This window comes from Magallana gigas, chromosome 2 (genome assembly GCF_963853765.1).
Source record: "Magallana gigas chromosome 2, xbMagGiga1.1, whole genome shotgun sequence".
NCBI lineage: Eukaryota > Metazoa > Mollusca > Bivalvia > Ostreida > Ostreidae > Magallana > Magallana gigas.
The window spans coordinates 37,977,965-37,998,156 of record NC_088854.1 but is presented as its reverse complement, the minus strand read 5'-3'; the positions used below and the strand labels follow the sequence as shown (position 1 = coordinate 37,998,156).

Genomic DNA, 20,192 nt, shown 5'->3' with positions numbered 1-20,192 from the left:
TTTTGCACAACACTTAAGGTGTGTCTGCAAATTAACTTTTAAAAGAGTTTTCCTTTTAAGGTATTATTAAAATATTAATTTTCAAATTACTTTGTAACATAAGATGATTAAATAAATTAAATTCACAGGTACGGTTTTTTCAACCACAACAAAAACTTCTTGTCTAATCCAATTCAAAATAATAAGAATAATAATCAAATAATAATAAATTAATTTCTATTTTACAAAGGCACAAAAATTGGTTTTTAATAAATCATGTCACATGGGCATACATATATTTATATTTAATTGAGACATTTATTTTATCCGCATAAGGTTTTTGTCAAAGTAAATTAATAAATTGTTAAGACCTGGTGTGCATCAAGGTCACACATTCATAATAAGTTTCATGTACATTTCGAAGAATTTCTTGGTATTTAAACTTCTGGGTTTATTCCCGCCGTTTCCAATGAAAATCATCAATGTCTGTATTCAATGAAGCAACCTTAATGCAAACAAGAGCGGCGCACTCATGGAACGGTGTCATTATTATTAACACAGTTTCCACTGCAATGAATACACATGGTATACAAAAGGTTGGTAATTGCAGGCTATTTAAACCCATTCAAATACCAATATCTAGTGGTTTGTACCTCGGCTCTGACAACCAGTCAGGTCTTCGGAATCAAAAAAGCAAGAAAAATATAGTTGCAGTCTACGAAGAAAAATCTTAAATTTAGCAAAAAATGGAAACAGCAGGTGAAAGTGAAACAAAAGAAACGCTGGAACCAGTAAGGTAGGATGCTTTCTAGTAAAAGTCGAGGTACTTGGTATATAAAACTATTATAAAGAACTGATTGCTAATCCTAAAAATTAAAACAATTCAAAATCTGCTTGGGATTCAGTAATTGATAAAGGAATAATTGTGCATGAAATTATTTTTGATTCATCAAAAGTCTGCAAACATAGTTTCGGTAATCTAAACCAAAGTATCTGAATAGATCAACATTCATGTATAGACGTGTCATGTGCAATTTCCAACAACCACAAAACATATCATAATCACAGTTATGATAAATATGATAGTGCGGGTTTCTATTGTAAAGCTGAGGCTGGCATATTTCTAATAAATTGCATTACTTTTATAAAAAGAATTTAAAAACTAATTTAAGGTTGTATACCTCTTCATTACTACCCGTTAATCTAATGAGCAGTATTTTATCATGCAAACTTAAGTCAAATATATCATGCATTTGACCTTTCTAATATAAAAATTTGATGGTGCGACCCCAAAAGAAATAATACTGGTATTTGATATAGTACGTCTTAATGGTCCTTTTTATATTAATTTCAATACATTGCTTACATTTTGAATGCTCGACTTCAGCAAGAGTCTCATGATATTTATTGACTCGAAAATTATGTTAAGGTTTTTGTTTCCTTGTTAAATCCCAATCAGGTGCCTATAATCAATACGACAAAGGAACCGTCATTCATAAAGGTATTTATTTAAACGACACAAAAGCAAGGTCGCTGCTTTTCTTTCAAATAGTAATTTTCCTTGGAAAATCATGCTGATTTAAATCAAGATTTTGAATAATTACCGTCCAGTAACTTCAACTCTATTTGTTGCATACTGACAATCAATTTGGAATTCAAGGGCTCCTCATACGGGATACAGGAATGGCTTGTCTGAACATGGACATAAAAAGAGAGATATAACAAAGAGAGCGAATAAAACTATTATCAGAAAAAACAACAATTTCTAAAATGCAATTTCTGACCCCATCTAGTAAACGTCATCTCTTTTATTGTCTTAAATTTATCTTACAACAATTTGTTTTTCGAACTTCGAGGTTTATTTGACAAGTCGAATTTCAATACTATAATTTGATGATAATCTTGTTGCATGCAAATTTTAAAAAGAGAATATGTATCGGTTTTAAATGCCGTCGTATATACTTTAAATACCGGTATATTTATTTATCATGTTTTAAATTTAGAGACAATATGCAGAGACACTTGTCGCCTTTGCATACAACTCCAAAATCGAAAGAAAAAAAGAAAAAAGATGATATCAAAAAGAAGTCGACGAAGGGTGATGATAAGAAAAAGGAAAATGAGTGAGTATCTTTCTATCGAGAAGTTTAGCTTGGTCATTCACATTTTCATTAGAGTTTCATTTAATTGCATCGCCCAAAGCATTTTAACAGAAGTAACAAGTAGGCTAAAAAGGTTATGCTGATTATGCTAAACATACCTCCTTTGTTGTTGTCTAGGGATGAGGACTGGGATATTGCGGGGGAGAGACCTCAGATTAGCTCGGATGGAGCAGAAGAGATCTGGGACATTTTAACAAAAATATCAGTAGCTCTTATCAGCCTATGTCTGTTCTTTATCGTTCTTATATCCACCGGTTTAACACGCGTTATCATCCATCTTATGATCTGGAAGCTAAATCCACCTAATCCTAGTTCCGCCGTTCAACTAAATAAGTTAGGTGGTCTGCTGGAACTTGTGGAAGAAAGGTATTTTATAACCAATTGTTCTTCTGAGTGCGATTCTGGATACGTGAGGAGGAATGATTTACCAAGCTCTTGGAGATGTTTTACAACAACCAACTCTACTTCGTGTAAGCTGCTTCAAGAGACTCCAACAGTAAATGTTTGGTGGATTTGGGGTCTCATGATTATAATATTGGTTCCAGATCTGTACTCTTTGATTCTGGGCTGTTGGAGAATATGCTTTAAAGAGACGAATGAGTTTAGCAAAGGAATGTTGTTGATCGTAAGTTATTATAGGTTCGTAAAATATCCCTTTTCTGAGAGCTGGAAGCAAAGGAACATCTCCAAAACATTTTGTTGATGTAAATTAGTATTACGGTCAGACGCGACCTATCTTCTATTATTTTCTATTTTTCAAGTCTCCACAATATGAAGATTTCCACTGAATAATTCAATAATTATATTTTCATGTTATATAAATCATTTTATTTAAATATGAAGTGGTTAATTGAAATTATAATTTATAATTATTCAAATGCATTTTGTCTGCTATTTTAAGGTGAATATTAAGCATTATAGCTCCAAAAATAGCCAGGTAATGTATCCTGAATTTCTGGGTATTAAAAGGTTTAAATGTTAATTAATAAGAAAGAAAACATTAAGGAAAATTATATAAAATTGATGAACATCTTTTGCGTCCCTCAATCAACAAAAACCTTTTCCCAACCCAACAAACAAAATGATAAAAAAAAACTCGTCTTATTAATCAATAAAAGAAAACAAATTATTTTGTTCCTTAGTAACTGTCACGAAAGTGTGTTACCACAGTTCATATTTACACGGAATTCCGCCTTTCCGCAATTAAAACAAGTCCAGATGCATAGTTCAATAAGAATTCAAACCAGTTAATACATGTAATGTGTTTCCATTACAGAGCATTGTGGTGGAGACTCTTCATTCTACCGGACTGTGCCTTTTGGTATTTGTTGTGCTGCCAGCGTTTGATCCTATTAGTGCCTCATCACTTTTGTACCTCGTCGTTTTTATTCCCTTATTTCTGAGCGTGATATCTGAATTTAAATTCAGTCAAATGACAAAAACGTACTACAAGATAAGTCCACAAGCTGGATCTGTTTCACAAACAAATAAAAATCCTGAAGAAAAAGAGGGAAATGGGAAGCAACGCAAGCCAGATTACTTTTTGTACAAACTAACACAAATCATTGGTATTGTCTTCTTCGGTATTTCCATTCTTGTTGGAATTCATTATATGATTCAAAATACTGTTGATGAAAAGGAAAATCTATGCATTCTATTTGTCGTCTCAATATTACTCGTCTCTGTCGTATATTGGGAAAATTTTCTCATCTTTAGTTCTACTGAGAGTAAGGAAGCAACTACAAACCAAGATACAAATGAGAATACAAGTACAAATCCAGAATCAAGTAAAGAACCGAATACAAACCCAGAACCAAGTAGAAATACAAATACAAATCAAGAACCACCTAATTCTAGCAGGCCAAAACTATCATGGAAACAATTTTTAGTAAAATATATAAATTCTAAAAGAGAAAAAGTTTCTATTTTGACAGCAATTTGGAAAGTTATTCTGACAATAGGTCTTCCATACTTGATCTTCACTACGAGGTCAAAAGACGAACCTCTGAAAGTCGCAGCAGCCATTTCCTTTCTAGGAACAGCAAAAATTAAGACCTTGACGGGAGAGGTTGTGTTGGAATCCCAAGGATACTCTTCATTTGGATGCCAGAGAAATGATATAGTTTTACTAATTGTCACCGTCATCATTTTTGGTTTTATCAGTTTCAAGAGTGCTCGGTTTGCATGCAGGGTGTATCTTCAATTTTGGTGTTTTACTATTCCCCTTACTTTAAGCTTACTGTTAACTCCTCCAGTTTTTATCCCGATCATGAGGTTTCCTTTGTTTTGGACAATACAGGAATGTAGTATTGTCCAACCATTGTGGGAGTTGAAGTTCAACGATTTTGGAGAAATTTGGCAAGTCTTTCTCGTTGGAATCCTAGGATTCTTCAGTTGCGTTCTTCTTACTCTGTACACATGGACAAACAAAGGATCCAAGTTATTAAAATGCGACAGGTTGTTCTTTTTTTTCATTTATTTTCTCATATGAAAATATTAGGCCTTATAAAAATTCATGTTGACTCATCGTTGCTCTGCAAATCAGATTTTTTATTTAACATTCAGTCGATACTTATGTTTCACAGGTTATTTCGAAAACCTCCTTACTGCGGATTGTTTCTAGATTTATCGTTGCTCCTAACGAGATGTAAAGATACAACGGAGCAGATGGAGGAAGAAATTGACCAGGCAAGTTTCACCGAAAACCTTAGACGGTGTCCTCTTTTTTGTATAGATTGGATGTTTTAAAATTATTTTTCATTCTTCGATTTTGTTCTCTCAGGAAACAGGTTTAAGAATACTTCAAAAGAAGAGTAAAGATTATTGTCTTCCATTTGTGTATTTTTGTGCAACTATGTGGCATGAAACCGAAACTGAAATGACACAGCTTTTCAAATCCATATTCAGGTACGTAATGATTTTCGATTAAAACCCTGGTATATTTTGAAATTAAAGTAAACAAAACATAAATACGTTTGGATTAACATGTTCCTAATACACATATATCAACACATATAATTAATACAGGTCAACGTGGCTATGTTAAGGCTGCTCGATTAATTTCACAGCGATCTGTAGAAAGTCACTTGTCTGTACTTCATAAGATATGACGTCATTGTTAACTTTTACTGCACGATCTGCATTCCTTTCGATCGTTCTTAAGGAATATATCGTAACGTAATAAGTGATATTCATTGTGCATAATAAAACTACTTCATTCCTTTACATAGACACTGTTGTAAATACTAGTGATACTAAATTCAATATCACCGATATGAAGCATAAAAAAATCAACAGTTTTAAAGCTTTGTAATAGGTTAATAACTATTCATAAACTAATGGTTTTGAAACTCCCCTGCTACGTGTAATCTAATGAATGGTGATATATATATACATATAAAAAACGGCTTGGCGCAAGTAAAAGATAAAAACAATCTTAGTACATTTTACGTGAAATCGGGAGAGAAAAAACAATGTAAGTACCAATGTGGCTGGGGGAAACCTACCGATTGACCCGATTTTGTGTAAATCGAGCCTAAAAGGTAAAAATGTGCCTAATTTCGATGGCGGTGCGAAATGTTTTGACATTTCAAATAAACGAAATATTTATATGAACCCCCAGCAAGAACTGCAAAATACATTACTTATCGAAGGATTTTTCATAAAAATATTTTTGATTTAATGTCATTATTCATTTGCGCCGATGCATTTTTATGGATTATTTACCGTGTTAGAGTACACCCGTCACGTGCTTAAGAAAAATATATGACGTCACAAAAATACATTAAATATAGTGTTGGATGTCACTGTTAAGGACGTTGTTTACTCAGGGGTTGAGTTCTCAAATTCGGATTGTTATAAAGTTCAATGTCATGATTAAAATTTGTTCTAAACACTAAAATTATTTTTAAAATGAATTATCATTGACAACCCATTTGATATTTTTACTAAATTATGGAATTAGGCTCAAACAAAGTTTGACTTTTAGCAAAACAGAGGAAATTTGGACCAAAATTTTCAGATTTTGTTTTTCACTGAAATATTTTTGGTAGTACTGTAATATTCGAAGTTTAGTCAACATAACTTTTACATATTGTATGTTGTTTTTATCTCACTTTGTCGTTTAGATATTTGAATGGCACCCACTACCAAAATATTGAAAAATGCTTAAAAACGATAAAAAACACTCAAAATTTTTATCATTAACCTCATATAACTATTATGCCTGCAGAGTAACGTCAATATACCCAGTTTTATGCTATAAATGTTTTAGTATTATCATAATTCATAAAAATTGTGAATAAAAACTTAGTGTCTGTTTAGTGTCACTGCCATTCATAAACCGTATTTCATTTTTAAAAGAGTTTAGCAATTTGTATTTTTTTCACAATTAAGTGAAAAATGTTAAGGGTCTTTTCTTAAATTTTCAAAAAATATTCAATGGCCATTATCTCAAAAAGTAGGTCATTGACCTACTTTTTTGAAACTGAAAATTTGCACTACCATGATAAGTCTTTAACACACAATAGATGGTTTTTCATTATCAATAGTGGCATTTTTCTTCCTTCTGAGTAAACGTATACCTTAATTTATATAATAAAAGTTTAAAGAAACTCGCTCGGTTAAAGTATTTTTCGATAATTAAAATAGTATCATTTTTCGATGTATATTTAGCTTCGGACAGACTTCACATAGCCACGAAGACTTAACTACAACATATAAATCATTAAGTTATCTTTCATCAGAAAGTATTGTTAATGTGCTAAGAACTAATGAATAAAACGTACACATCTTGTAGGGTCGATTATGAGCAATACCTTCAAAGGGAGCATCAGAGAGAAATTCAACAACGTAGGAAAGGATATATCAATGATGATGTATATGCATTTGAAGGTAAGGAATTTTTAATGTACTATTTAATAGATTATTTTAAAAGCTTCTTAGATATTTTCCCAAAAGAGCCTTATGATCTGTTTTTGTTTTAGTGTATGTTATGATATTTTCCACTAATTTGACCGATTAACATTAGTATTTTTATTAAATCTTTTAAAACCGTTTGGTTTTATCAACAGAAGAATGTTATTCAAAGAATATTGAGTTATAATTTTCTCATTTTTTATTACAGTGCATATATTTTTCGATGACGCTTTCAAGCCCCGCACGAATAAAAATGGAAAACCAGTGAAAGGAATTAGAGTTAATGAATATGTGAAGACTTTGGAAAAAGTTATCCCCAGCACAGCAAAGTAAGTTAAATGTTACAAACCTGTCAAGAATATAGGTTTTTATAAATATATATATATATATATATATATATATATATATATATATATATATATATATATATATATATATATATATATATATATATATATATATATATATTTGCTAGGTTAGGGGGACATAGTCGTGGTGAATATTTCTCGCCGCGTTGTCGGTGTGTTGTTATAACAAGACGGGTATCGTTTAGGCTTATCGCGAACTTAGTTGTCGCAAACCAGTTTATCAAAGTAAGTCGCGAAATAAAGTCATCGCGAATAAAAGTCTGTTTACACTTTACCCCATATTGATATCTCGGGAGAATTATTTATAAAAATAAAAAATAATGAATCAAATTTTCTAAAGAAAATCTGACATCTTTGATCCATATAGAACTACTTGGAACTGTTCTCAATGTTAACCCAATGACAATGAATGCAAATTTGTTGTTTTGTTTATTTAGTTTTAAACTGTGCTTCAAACCTTACAAGTCTGTGGTTTTCAAAACCAGATTATTTGAATTTTTTTTCATTTTGTGTTTTTTGACGCATTATTCATTTAAAATCATAAAGACAATTTAATATTAAAAAAGTATGTCCGCAGGGTATATGGTTTGTCATGCGTGTTTAGCTTTAACATTCAGATAATGATATTTTCCTTTGCACAACAGAAGAAAAATAATTCATCTACTATATACTTTTTAGTCTCGGAAACTCTTGTATTACATGCTAAAGTTATAAAAAAAAAAAAACCCGTATAAATCGTGACACGAGTTTTAAAGATTTCAATTCCATTTTTTGCCATTTGATTTTCAGGTCAGAGTATAGGGGATTTGAATTAGAAGAGGTAAAGAAATTTGAAACCCCATATGGTGCCCGATTTGAATGGACTTTGCTCACAGATCAGAAGCTTATAATTCATCTTAAAGACAAGACAAAAATCAGGAATCGCAAGCGATGGAGCCAGGTAAATGAAAAAAATTGATGTGAGCCTTATATGTTTATTTCGATTTTAACTCACTAACCGTCATTAACTTCGATGGGCAATTAGAAATGTCTGAAACAATTGTAAATGATCAACTAATATTTTTTGGAATTGCGATCATGTCCTTTGTAAAGTTGCTATGTGGCAACGCAAACTGGATTTTTTTTCAAAGTGCGTTAAATTTTTGACCAAATTAACGCACTTTGAAAACTTTTTTTCCAAGTCCTTTTAATTCTGGAAAAGTGAATATTTTATTCAAAGTGCGTTATGATGGTCTATCAACATTTTTTTTAATATCGAGGTACTAAACACACGTTGAAAAATTATGTATAAGTTACAAATGGTTGAATTGTTTGTTAATAGTAGGATGATTTGCTAACACTCGTGAATCTAATTTAACGTCTTTGAGAACGGGAGTTGGGGTAAAACAAAGATACAAGTCAATTACCACTACATCATTTAATTGATCACAGGGATAAGGTTCCCTAACCCTCATTTTTTCTTCCAAAACATGATATTCAGCCACTCGTGGTAAACGTATAGAAAAAAAAAAGAAATACACTTTGTTGTACTAATAAGTACAGTGATATTGAAAAAACGAGCTGGTCAAACAATAATTTCTCCAGTGGTTTGTTGAAGACTCTGTACGTGTTTTAACATAAACCTTTTTTTTTTAATTCTAATAAATAAATCACTTCGCTTTAAGCAAAAAAGTTACATTGACAAAAATTAAATTGATATTAAGTAGAAAATACGCATAAACGTGTGGGGTTTTTTTTCTCGCACTAATATTCTAAAAGATAGCACTGCTTTTCTTAATAACGAAGTTAAACATCATTCAATGGTATAAAAAGAGCACTACTAAACATAGAGCCTAAAGAAAGTGAAACATTAGTCATAAATTGCGACTTCTTTATTGATATTTGTTTAGAACAATTTTTATAGGCAGTGTTTTGTATTTGGTACACGAAAATGAATGATATATAGTATTGGTGTTTTCATTCGCCACGAATATATGTATCATTTAAACTGTCATTTCTTTAAATGCACAAAAATTGATGCTCGCAAATGCGTTACATGAAACACAGATAAGTATTAACTGTGGTTGTAAATAAGTTATAATGCTTTTCAATGTTTTTTTTTTATTAACAGGTTATGTATCTCTACTACCTTCTTACATTCAAAATGAACGAAGCTAAAGAAGAAGTTAAAAATAACAACCAAAAACTAGGAGATTCCATGGAGAAATTTACTTCGAACACCTTTATCTTGGCATTAGATGGAGATGTAGATTTCAAACCCGAGGCTGTAACACTGCTGCTAGATCGTATGAAGAAAAATCCATTAGTCGGCGCTGCTTGTGGACGAATTCATCCTATAGGAGCCGGTAAGTCTTTGCTTGTAGTCGCAGTGGTATAAATAAAGTTTAGTTGAAATCTGACATCAAATAATTGATCTTAATTGGCTGGAATTTTTTTACAGGTCCTATGGTGTGGTATCAAAAATTCGAGTATGCAATAAGTCACTGGCTTCAAAAGGCCACCGAACATGTTTTTGGGTGTGTTCTTTGTTCCCCCGGATGTTTTAGTCTGTTTCGTGGATCCGCACTTCTGGACGACAATGTTATGAAGACTTACACACGAAAGCCTACTGAAGCTAAACATTATGTACAGTATGACCAAGGTACACTTCTCTGAAAACATCCAGCACATGTTCAGTCGCGTGCCATAAATAAGTTCGCAAAATGGTCACAATAACATCATTTTTTGCCAAAGGTTCAAGAGAGCTTTTCTGATCACCTGTTGTCCATCGTCCGTCAATCGGTCTTTATGTCTGTAAACTTTTCACATTTTCGACTTTTTCTCTAGAACCACTGGCCTTAATTTAACCAAACTTTGTACAAAACATCTTTATGTGAAGGTGATTCTAAATTGTTAAAAAAAAGGGCAACTACCTCTTCAATACGGTAGATAATTGCGAAACAATAAAAATAGGGTGGGTTCTAAATAATCTTTTAACAACCACTGCACCCGAAATTCCAATATTTACCAAATCTTGTATATATAATATATAGCAAGTATTGAAAAGTCTACAATTTTTAACGTATAATAACAAAGGCATTTAATGATTTTATGAGCTTTGGGTATTATCATAGCCCCTACGACCTTTAGACTCCACAAAGGGAAATAATTCAAATTACATTTTGTTTAATTGTAAATCAACGTGTACGGGGTTTTATTATTTTAATGTCGCGAAGCTGATAACAGGTTTAGTGAACTGTCAAAACCACCTAAGTCATGATATTGCTGTTTTACGTTATTAGAAATAGTTGGTTCACAAAAATTAGGTGACGACGAGACCTAAGAAAACGTCGACCATTTTGTGAACTAAATTATGGCCAACTACTGTATACCCTTTTGCAGCTGTTGGGTACATGGACGAAAGAAAAACACAAATTGATTCAGCCTCCTATGATCCAATGAATGTTTTGTTGGTTTCATTTCACAGGGGAAGATAGATGGCTCTGCACCTTGTTATTAAAACAAAAATACAGGGTTGACTACTGTGCTGCCTCTGATGCATTGACCTTTGCCCCGGAAGGCTTTTACGAATTTTATAAACAAAGGAGACGATGGGCTCCATCAACTATGGCAAACATCCTTGATTTATTACTGGACGGTGACAACGTCAGAAAGAATAACCAAAACATTTCGAGGCCGTACATTTTCTACCACATTTGCCTGTTTATTTCATCGATTCTGACACCCGGAACAATATTTCTGTTGATCTTAGGTGCAATTATAACGGCTTTCCCATCGATAGAACCATGGGCTGCCTTGTTGTTTAACGGACTACCTCTTGCAATTTTTATCATTTCTATTTTTCTTGCAAAAGAAGACACACAGGTAATGACGAATTCTTAAAGAAGACACTATATCATATATACACTGTACTAAGTTCTTTTTTTTTAATTTTCGTCCAAACTAAATGAAAAGTATGTATTTTATTTTCCAGCTTTTGCTTGCAGCTATATTTTCAACAATTTATAGCCTGGTTATGCTAGTTGTTCTGATAGGACTGTTAAAAGAAGGAATCGAATCGCAATTCTGTTCCGTCACAACCGTTTTCTTTTGCTTCGTGGCTGGTGTCTTTATACTTGCCGCTATTATGCACCCAAAGGTAGTAATTTTATTCAGTCCTGTTTTAATCATACAATGACGGTCTCTAATTAACAATAAAAAACAATTATTTAGGTACAATGATGCAAATATATACAGCATTTAATAATGCATTTGTTACATTTTCTATATCACTTTCAGGAATTTCCCTGTATCTTCCACGGATTGCTTTATTTCTTGGCAGTTCCTTCTATGTCGATGCTTCTGATCTTTTATTCTGTTGGAAATATGCATAACGTGAACTGGGGAACTCGCGAGAGTAAAGTAGATAGTAACGACGGATCATCTGCTAAAGTGATTCAAAGACAATTTCTTGGACAGTCCTGTTCTATTGGGGACTGGTGCAGGTAATAGCGTATATTTGCATTTTTTGGCGGTAAACATCTACTAGTTTTCGCTTATTTTTTCAGTCGGGATGTTTTCCTTTCATTCATTTAAATGATATACTTCCTTTAAGATAAGAAAGGCAATTGTGTGACCCTTTTTGTATTCTACAGATGCATTCTGTGTGTCACTGAAAAAAAAGATGATCCAGTTATATCTGACGATTCTGAAACGGACGAAGATGAACATCCAAAAGATGAAGATACAAAAGATGAAAAGCCTAAAGATGTAAAGCCTAAAAATGAACCGTGTGATGAAAACGAAGCAAAAAATAGCAAAACCATGGAAGAATGCGAAAATAAAGACACAAAAAAAAAGAAGAAAGAGACAAAATCAAAAAAAGACAAGGCAGATACAAGAGATGAAGAAACAAAACCGCCAGAGGGCGTAGCAAAAAAGAAGAGCAAGGACAAATCTAATCCCACTGAAAAGAAAGGTATACCTCCTTCTTGTTCTTTTTTTCTTCATCATCCTTATAATCGAATCCTTAAAAACACATCATTAACTTTGCAGATAAAAAGAAGCCTGGAATTTTTGCAAAATGTGAGCCAATTACAGATAAAGAACAGCATTTTTGGACAAGGTTAATAAAAAAATATCTTAAACCTGAAAAACAGTTAAGCGAAATCAAACGAGAAGAGTTGCAAAGTGAACTTATTGATCTTAGAAACAAGGTCTTTTTCTTTTATTTCATCACTAATGCGATTTTTGTAACGATTGCTTATGTCCTCACACAAGTGAATGCTCGCGAAAGCACTCTCTCTATACCCCTACCCTGCAACGTTGGTGACAAGCAAGGTACAATAGAACCAATATCAATAGCATTTACTCTAGTCTTTGGTATTCTACTCTTCGTACAGTTTTTCGGTATGCTGATGCATCGTATATCCACCATTTCCCACATTATTGCAACCACTAAAATTTTCGGTAGTAAACTTGACACAAAGAAACCCATTGTTAAAATAGAGAAACCAAGTGCATTTCAAAATGATGATGTTACGCCAGATAAAAATGACGAAAAAGAAAGAACAGCCAAGCAGAGATGGAAGGCTGTCAAATGCGGAATAGGGCTGCAGAAACTTTCTAGTGAGCTGCGAAAACGTGACACGAAAACTCTTGTAGATCTTAAAACTACTATTCGACAAAAGTTGAAAACTATTCACGAGAATACCGAAGAAGTGGACAAGATCGCTAGCTTTTATTCCGATGAACCTGTCAGTATAACTAGTGTCAGAAACCCCATACATAGACCCAAACCAGTCGAGAATAATGAAGATGTGTCGAGTAGCGACACACCAGGACCTTCATCTTCTTAGATCTGTAGTTCTTTCTCAATTTTTTATGTTTTAGGGGATAATAAGGATTGCAGTGGAGAAATTCATGCAACACACATATCTTGTTTTTTTTTTTGTGTTTTTTTTACCACATATTATGAGAGCTTTTTCAGGTTTGTGTTTATTTCTCTCTTTCATCTCATTTGTTGAGATCTGGGTTCTTATATTAATCATATCACCTCTATTTTTTTCACAAATCAAAATAGTGCTTGATATAATGAACTAATTGTGATGTATATTAATGCTAGCATTTAAACCTTTTAAGAGTTTTTCTATTAACGTACGATATACCTGGTAAATGATTTGTGTTATGATGCAATTATTCACCAGAAACCATATAACAATTTTTTAAATATCTTGAGTCTTAAGGACACAAAAGTAAATGCACTGTTTATTTTGTTAAAGCAAGGTAAATTCAATAGTATTATTCAGAATTTTATCGAAGTAAGACTATTTATAATTATATTAATTAAAATTGTTTTTGTGAATTACCGGAATACATGTTGAGTGAAAACAAAAGGAAGAAATAAATTTATGTCGTTTTGAGGAGGCTATTTATTTATTTGCTGTCTTGTAAGAAAGAGGTTGTGTAAACAATAAATTGTGACAGTCTACAGCAGGCTCTTTATTTGATTTACTTATATTTGGGTTTTGTACTTGCCAGTATAAGTATTTGAACCTGGTGTCAGATAAACAAATTAATCCAAAGTGCGGCGTCAGCACGTTGCACTACTTTTACTTAATATTTAAAAAATGAACTCAATATTTACCCAAGTTATACGAGTATACCCTGGGTTGGGACAGTTTACGCTTTATAATTCGCGAAAAAAAACCAAGAAGGTAAGAAGCTAATTGCTACAACCAAGGTCATATATACGAGTATAATTCGGGTAGATATTGAGTTCATTCCTCTTCTCAAAAATGAGCACGTCAGGTTGACTAGGTTAATAAAATCAATATCTATCCTACTATATTAAAATAATAGACTCGAATTTTTTAGCTTTAATACCGAGAAATCGTAAGAGTACTGCCTTTTGCTTTATATATTTTAAACATCATTGGTACTTGAAGGCTACCAATTTGTTTTTATTTTTTCTCAATCAAGCTTTGCTAATTAATAATTAAAGAAAATTCCTTTTAAAAATCCGGAAATCATCTGCATTTTTTTAAATTTTACAATCATGCGCATTACATTCACGCGAAATCATGAGAGGCTCTTTAATTTATGTTTTCACAATATCACATTTGCATGGATAAACTCAGAAACGATATTACAAAAACGGGTAAATTTTTATTGGAAATTTGTCATACATTCTGTCCATCAAAGGAAATACGGGAGATAACTCAGTGCATTTATTATGAAAAATTCCGAGAGTTCCTTATGTCAACATGATGTGTAAATTCGAAGCGAGTAAAAAATGTTGGTGAAAAAGTGTTAAATTTCTTATTAATACGAATTAAATTTTTAAATAAAAGGTATTTACAGCCTCAGAATGGTTTGTTATGAATAATTTGACTGTTATTTTCAATGCAGCTTTATTAATTTTCTCCAAAATCGATCGTTTTGGCGCGATTCTGCAATATTGCTAGAATACGGGTCTATGGGAGGCATTTCAACTATGGTGAAGGCCTGTTCCAATACAAAGTTAGATTATTATAACTAAGCAAAGTTTAGTGAAATTAACAGAATTGTTGTAGGCTAAAAGCTTGATTATGTACATGTCAACAATACGGTGTGTCGATGTATCTCTTTCGTAAATGTCCGATATCATATGCAATGCCAACCCGTGCACGCAACGGTCAAAATCTAGTTCTTTGTTTAAATGTACTAAGTCTGATAATTCCCACGTTAGCCCATTGTCTAATCATGAAAAATTCTTTAAACAAATTGCATTTCCTTCCCGATTTCCTGGCTAAAAGATAATACTTTTTCTTAATTTCTAATAACCCAACATTCCAAATATATGCATTAAGGTCAATTTTGTATGATATGAATTGGTATATTATTTATATGCAATAGTAATATCATTATATGCAGTGATAACATCCTTATATAATGTGAGTTCATAATTATATTCAGGGATAAAAGCTTTTAGAAGCATTATGTGCAGTGATTAATTGATTATATGCTAAGAATGAATCTTTATGTGATGTAATAAACACATTTTATACATAGATAAACTCATAGTCTATTGTTGTTCAATCATTTTGTTATGTAGTACACTCTGTAAGTACATTTGCAAAATCCTTCTATACACTGCAACTTCTTGAAATTAGGTGATAAAATCATTATATGCAGTACTAATTTCATGATATGGTGTGTAAAAGTCATTATGAATGGTGGTAAAACATTAATGTTTTGTGGTAATAACGTTACAAGCAATGGTAAATCCTTTATATGGTGTCACAATTTTATTGTATGTCGTTGTTTGGTGTTTATATGATATGATCGGCTCATTATATGGAGTGGTAATTTCTTTATATGCAGTCGTAACTCTTGATGATGAGGTTTAAAACAAGTTCTGGCTGTAAAGTTTTACAACGGGGAAGAGGTCCAGTTTTATTTTGAAAAAAAGGCCGCGTTCATTGTTACAGTGCACATTTCCTGGTAAACTTGTTCTTCCGATTATAAAGTTTTTAGCTGATAACATAATTCCAGTTTGATATTTTAAAGATTTTGTGAATTTTAAAGGACAATTTTGTCCACGTAACTCCTCCTTTACTACGGTTATAGAAACTTAAAGGGTTTAAAAAAAATCTCCATTGATTTCAGATTACATCACAGTCCATTAACAATATCCAACCATTTCAAGCCAAAATATTTAGTAATACAGTAATATCTATAAGTCAGTGGATATGTATTATAACAATTATAGCATATCTGCAAATTTCACAAGATTGATTTTAAACATTTGTATTTTTTTTCTTTTAGATATTTACAAGAACATCAATTATATTGAATCTTATATTGTTTTCAAATATGAAACTATTTCAATATAGTTTATAACTTTCAGGGATAATAGATTGATGTATGTAGATGATCCTCTACATTTGATATTATTGAAAATGCGGAAGGCGCCGAAGCTCGCCCAAGCGCGAAAATCAGTACCAACATTTTATTAGGTTTTATAAAATATCTCCTCCGTTTGATGCAGGGGCCGATGATGTAGCCTCGATAAACCCTCGGCTCGGCGTTCTAATTCGCTTCGACGGGTTCCCCCATACATTTTGGTTTCCTTTCTTGTGATTTTTAGGAGGCATTTGACCTGATGGTTACAGATTTTTAACGCTCTGATAAATCAGTATGTATAAGAGGCTTAGTCTAATGAAAAGATGTGCATTTGCCAAGATCATAGTCTCAAAATCGTTTGAATTGATCGATGTTTATCTATACATCACTACTTTAATAATATTTTACGTAATTTGGAGTTTTAAGGGAGTCGAAGTCCTAAACTATAATCATAAATATCTTCAAAAAGGAGGAATATTTTGAAAAGTAGTGTAGAACAAAAGTAGCTTAGAGTAATTTGTTTTAACAACATGCTGCCTTAACCCTCTTGGTTTATGGCCCCAGTAAGAATTTAAAGGTTCGGTCCCCAGAGATATCTCTAAAACGGTCAACAATTCCTTAACAGTTAACAAAGTATTTTTATATTTACGAGATCTTTCATTTGATATCAAGAGAAAAGGGCTGGTCCCATAAAAGAGGGGGGGGGGGCAAGAGGGCTCTGAAGTCTTTTACAATAACTCTTTATTTAGAAACCATTTGTTATAAATTGTAGAAGCAAAAATGTTCATTGTACAGCTGCTTACATGTATCTATATAGTTGCATTAATAAAATCAGACACATAATTAGGGCTTTCAAGAGGTTAGAAGTCCAAAAATTTGATCATTGATAAATGAAAAAGGGAAATTCTTTTGAAAAACAATGTGGAACAAAAGTTGTTTAGAGAGGACTCGTACCAAAAAGAATTTAATTAATTGTTAAGTCGTACTAGAACTTATTCAGGTTTTTTGTTAACTCTTTCCTGGAATTGTTTAGATTTTATTAATTCGTATTGGAATAATTCGAATTTGTTGTGTTTTACCAAGAATCATCGGGATTTTTTTTCTTTTGCTCGTCTTGTAGCTATTGACTTCAGAATCCAGCTTCCAACAGGAACTGTCAATTTTTACTTATAACATTAACGGAAGACTCGCGCTCATTGGGCTTCGCTGTAGTTATTCCTTTTGACGTTTATTTTGTGCAAGCGATTTCTTAAAAACGACTGAATCATTTCCATACATGAAACTTTAAGATATTGACATTGATATAAGCTTTATATATATAAGCCTTTTATTTCATTTCAAAAAGAGGAGCTAGGCCCTTAAATTAAGGGCTGAGATAGTTCTAAAGCCTCTCATTCACAGGTCTCAAAATAGGAATATTTTACATTTATTGCATGAAGGTAAGGGAAACATGAAGATTCATTTCTAAGAAAATTCATATTTCCAAAGGACTTTGCCCGAATAAAATTTTTTTTCTGGGGGAATAAATCATCATATTTCCCGGTTATTCATGCAATAAAAGTTTTATTATACCCAACAACATAAACAAACATAATACAAAATACGTCAATTTCTAATTTTCAAATAATTTTTCGACTTGTTGGTAACAATGACGTCGTGATTGTATGGGATTTTTTTGGCTATTGTTCCTTTTTTCTTTTATAAATTTAAATCAAATAAAGTAAAATTGGTTTTTGTGGTTTAAATAGAATTTAAATGTTTAAATATTTTTAATTTAATCATATATGTCAACATCGTATGCTCATATTGGCTTTTTCATACCTTTAGAATGAAAACTCCAGAGTCACGTGACTCTTCTAAACCTATCAGTTGACGCGTTATATAGAAAATCATACTAGGGTATAATAATTGTTATATGTTATAGTAGGAAAAATGTTCATCTTGTGGTTATTAACACATAAACATAAAAGATTTCTCGATTGTTATATACTAGTAATTATGTATATTAATAGACTAGAATCCAAAAATTTATATTTTTTTTCTAGAATGAGATAGATATTGAAAAGCATTATACACGTATAGACGAGAAGGGAATTATGACTCTGCTCTCTTTTCAATATCTTTGTTCGTTGACGAATATTAAAGTCAAGGTCATATTCCCCTTAAAAAATTCGACGGAAGATCTTCTCGTTGCTCGCAACGAGATTGTGTCTAGTTATTAATTTTTTCTTACCATTTTTTTACCATTTTACCATCGTGTCTAGTTATTAATTTTTTCTTAGAGAAATTCGAAGAAGTTATGAAACTGGTCAGGGTTTTTTTTTTTTAGGTCAAACTGCGCATCGTCGCATTGTATACGAGTACTCTGCTACAAACCTGTCTCCTCACATACAGTTATAAAAATATATGTACATCCGCCTATTATTATTGATCGGAAACTATTTATATCTTATATTTTATAGATTGTGTAGTCTCTTGTAACCTAAAATTTTCCACTGGCTGACATTCTTACCTTAAAAAAAGCTAACCTTGTGAGGAAATATAGTGCGTAAACAGAAGAAATCAAAACGACTTGTAAATAGACATAGTTCTTGGTGTTCGCCGCTCTCCCTACAGCACATATATACGGAACTGATTAAACACTTCAAGTTTGCATAGTAGATCTCATCTGTGTGGACGTATATTCTACGTAGCTTACACTTGTAACTTATAATTAGAATTAACGTTTTCTTTATGGCTTTGCACCATGGGTTATTAAAATTCTTCAATACGTTAAAACGTTTTGCTGACAATTTTGAGTTCTGGATATTAACTAATTAACCCCAGAAGGAAACCATTCTAACTTTAACATTCATTGTTAAGGAATATCTTCCAAGTTCCCCATATACCATAACGTTTGGTGTTTTGGCTCTTAACAATTGTTTACTCCTTTTTGCGTAATTTGGGATTTTTAGGAGCCAGAAGTTTCAATATCCTAAAATGAAGAAAAATTTTGAAAATCAATATTGAACAATGCTCTAAGTAATGTGTTAAAGAGACAGTACAGCTGAAAATATATGTGTGAAAAACTTCAGATTTACCTATTGTATCGTTAGGAAATAAGAAATAACGTTGATTGTAATAGTGGAAATACATAAAAATCCCTTTCACATTCCTAATAAACATAATTATGAGCTTCCGGAAATTCAAGGGTCGTACAAACCAAAATAACATTGTATCGTTTATTTGTACCATGTGGACTTTGATTGACAGTAATTGACACGTGCTAAAAACTACAAGATTTTCGTCCAAGTACGGTTAACATGGTATACGATGTTAAAGGGACTCTCTAAACGGAACATCGTCACTTACTTAATAATTTATAAATGTTTACCAATTTCGGTTCATTTTGAAATGAACAGACATAATTATGTCAAATAACCTCTTCAAGGGGACTCATTTACACAAATGAATTTAGGCTGTAGCAACTCTTATGATAAACATGAAAAAACATGCTTACAAAAAAATAATTGTGGTTATTTTAAAAATGTTGAACAATTATTTCCTGAGAGAAGTAGAAAAAACATATTTTTATCAACAAACATGTCCAGGAGAATCTTCGCGAGCCCTGCATGTGTTTTGTTTACAGTACATACCAAAGCGTAATTGCTAGCGCTCTCGAGCGCTAGCAACTACGTTAGTCCTTTTCACTTTAATACGCATGCCCAACTCCATTGTAGGGGATTCTGGGAATACTGTACTACTGTAGATAAACAGTACCATTTGAATTTCGTTTTATAATCTTCACATGAAGTTTTGTGTTTTATTGTAGCTGTAAAAAATAACAGTAGCTTACATGTAGGTCTTATAATGCAAAGTTATTTCAAATAGTATAATAATTAACTAGCTTTATCTTAAAATT

At 32.1% G+C, this 20,192-nt stretch overlaps 1 protein-coding gene across 1 annotated transcript; it reads left to right on the top strand.

Annotated features, from left to right (window-relative positions):
* Positions 1 to 555: 555 nt before the first annotated feature.
* LOC105344864 (chitin synthase chs-1) lies at positions 556 to 13,895 on the top strand. Its single transcript, XM_034448347.2, has 16 exons — positions 556 to 775; positions 1,983 to 2,102; positions 2,259 to 2,766; positions 3,418 to 4,598; positions 4,727 to 4,829; positions 4,924 to 5,048; positions 6,940 to 7,034; positions 7,267 to 7,387; positions 8,216 to 8,366; positions 9,537 to 9,771; positions 9,867 to 10,067; positions 10,893 to 11,290; positions 11,400 to 11,564; positions 11,705 to 11,910; positions 12,061 to 12,383; positions 12,461 to 13,895. Exons 1-16 carry the CDS (start codon positions 726 to 728, stop codon positions 13,261 to 13,263), a joined length of 4,785 nt encoding a protein of 1,594 aa, XP_034304238.2. The 5' UTR covers positions 556 to 725; the 3' UTR covers positions 13,264 to 13,895.
* Positions 13,896 to 20,192: the final 6,297 nt, after the last annotated feature.

Coding starts and splice junctions, on each gene's coding strand:
- LOC105344864 (XM_034448347.2), top strand. CDS start 726: ATGGAAACAGCAGGTGAAAGTGAAACAAAAGAAACGCTGGAACCAGTA. Junction 4,599..4,726: donor AAGTTATTAAAATGCGACAG/GTTGTTCTTTTT, acceptor TATGTTTCACAG/GTTATTTCGAAAACCTCCTT. Junction 9,772..9,866: donor AATTCATCCTATAGGAGCCG/GTAAGTCTTTGC, acceptor ATTTTTTTACAG/GTCCTATGGTGTGGTATCAA.